Here is a 2,101-nt window from a genome sequence, read left to right as displayed (position 1 = left end):
CTATTTGTTTTTTTTATGTTGCAAATGACTTTTTGAAATAAAATGAATTACATCTGGATTATTTTCACAGATTGTGGTCGTGGCCAGGATTAGAGACTTACTGTTTCAAGTCTTGAGATGAGCTTTTAGCAGCTGTGTTTTCAGATGTGACCTTAGTTTGATAAAAAGAAAAAGAAAAAAAAGATGTAGATTAGGAGAGGACAACTGGTAAGCAAAAACTGAGACTAGAAAAGCACTATATGAGCTCGAATCCATTCACCGTTAGCATGCAGATGTAGCTTTACTGTGTAGCACTTACTGTTTCTGTTAGCTGACAATAACTCAGACTCAAAGAAAAGTGTCTGGGTACCTTAGGATAATCTGACAAATTTGAGATTAACCAAAGGTACCCAGACCATAAAACCTTCATTTCATGTTTATTACATTTTAATCTTCATATTTTAGAATCATAATTTTACATTATTACAATCACGATTTTATCAGAATAAATATCCACTCTTTAGAGGCTCCAACGTGTTGTTGGAGTGAGTCAGCGGAAGAAATGATCTGAGTTGTATTTTTCCGTCATTTAGTCAAGAAACGAAAGTGAAACTAGTTTGAAACTTGACGCCTCGCTGCCTGTTTGGTGTCAGTCTGTCGGTGAGCTCTTACCGGACAACATCATGGAGGAGGCCGAGGAGTGCGCACCGGTGACCGTGGAGGGGGTCTGGAATCCGGCTCAGACTAAAACCGTGAAGAACAAACTGCAGCTTTACTTCCAGAGTAAGAAGAAGTCCGGCGGAGGAGAGTGCCGGGTGGAGGCGGAGGACGGAGCCCCGCGAGCGGCTGTGTACTTCAGATTAGAGGAGGGTGAGTCTCCGCATGACGCTGAAAACCATTAAACACAAAGTTCATGCTCTCATGTCTGTGTGTAAATCTGATTTTATTTGAGTTTGAAAAAGTTCAACAAAGTGACACCGAGTTCAAACACTTCACGTTGAATGTGACGTAACAGAAATAGTAAATAGGCCCCGAGTTCAACTGCGACACTAAAGCTTCTAGAAAGTGAAAGTATAAAAATCAACTTTTAAATGTTATTTACTATTAGCAGCCCTTTGAATGTTAACTGATTGAAACTCTCTATAGAAACTCATCAAACTTCACTCCTGGATTGGCTGTAAAAGTTGGTTAATAAGCACCCGGGTCTGATCTGCTGACTTCCCAGCATGCATTTCCCCTCTTACAGTCCTTTTCCTCAGATAAGCCAGAACCATAGACTGTAGATATTGATAACCAGTAATAGACTGAGTATATAAGAAGTGGACGTACAGCCTCTAGTTTCAATGTCTTTAATCTATAAAGAGTTAAAGAGACAGATCGAGCAGCACTGAACCTGAAACTCTTCCTCCCTGTTTCACGACGCACTGTGTGGACTAATGAGAAGAATGTGTTTTGTGAGCAGGTCACAGATTGAAGACAAAGAGCACGGTCAATGTTTTCACACTGTACTCCACCCCACCTCGCCATTCCCCCGCTGGCCTGCGCTCACACTGCTCCAGAACAAACCGGGCCTAAGTGCGGTTGCCTTTTTCACATAACGTCGTAATACAGCATCTGCATGGTTTTATGTTATTATTACGCATGTTCAGATACGCGAGTCCAGTTGGCTCGTTCTCTCTCTCACACACTCAAGCTAACTAGCAGCTAAATTAAAACAAATATTCCCCGTCGGCTGAAGCTCAGCAGCTGTTTCCTGCTGATATTTCTTTTGTTTCTATTTTTCGAGATAGAGGAAGGTGGAGGACACATCAAACTTTTCTAAGCTTTCTGGTTTGACAGAACTTTGCAGAGTTGTTAATGACTTAATGTGTTTTGTGTGATTCCAGTGAGAGAGAGAGTCCTCGCTCGTAAAAACCATGAAATCACTGTGGACAATCAGGCTGTGCAGTTACGTCTGAGCTCTGCACCGGTGAGTAAAACTGAAGGTCAAAATAAAGAAAAAGACTTGTTTTAAAAGTGGGATCGTACTGCTGTGTGACAGTCATTGAGAGGGAGGGGTCGTGTGTTACGCTGAGACGCCAGATCTGAGGCCAGTGTCAAGTTTGTCCACTTATAGCTCCTG

General features: G+C 41.9%; 1 protein-coding gene and 1 long non-coding RNA gene across 2 annotated transcripts in view; one reads left to right on the top strand and one right to left on the bottom strand.

The window, feature by feature from the left end:
* The first annotated feature begins 372 nt into the window (after nt 1-372).
* LOC306817396 (protein mono-ADP-ribosyltransferase PARP14-like) overlaps nt 373-2,101 on the top strand; it is an 11,632-nt gene continuing 9,903 nt past the window's right edge. The window contains exons 1-2 of the mRNA XM_079334225.1: nt 373-849; nt 1,866-1,948. Of these exons, the coding sequence (XP_079190351.1) occupies nt 663-849; nt 1,866-1,948 (270 nt within the window). The 5' untranslated portion in view covers nt 373-662. The remainder of the gene's footprint in view (nt 850-1,865; nt 1,949-2,101) is intronic.
* LOC306818424 overlaps nt 777-2,101 on the bottom strand; it is a 27,910-nt gene continuing 26,585 nt past the window's right edge. The window contains exon 3 of the long non-coding RNA XR_013778193.1: nt 777-867. This is a non-coding gene — a long non-coding RNA (uncharacterized lncRNA). The remainder of the gene's footprint in view (nt 868-2,101) is intronic.

The sequence above is a fragment of the Symphodus melops genome, assembly GCF_947650265.1.
Source record: "Symphodus melops genome assembly, chromosome: 1".
Classification (NCBI taxonomy): domain Eukaryota; kingdom Metazoa; phylum Chordata; class Actinopteri; order Labriformes; family Labridae; genus Symphodus; species Symphodus melops.
This window is presented reverse-complemented; position numbering and strand designations above follow the sequence as displayed.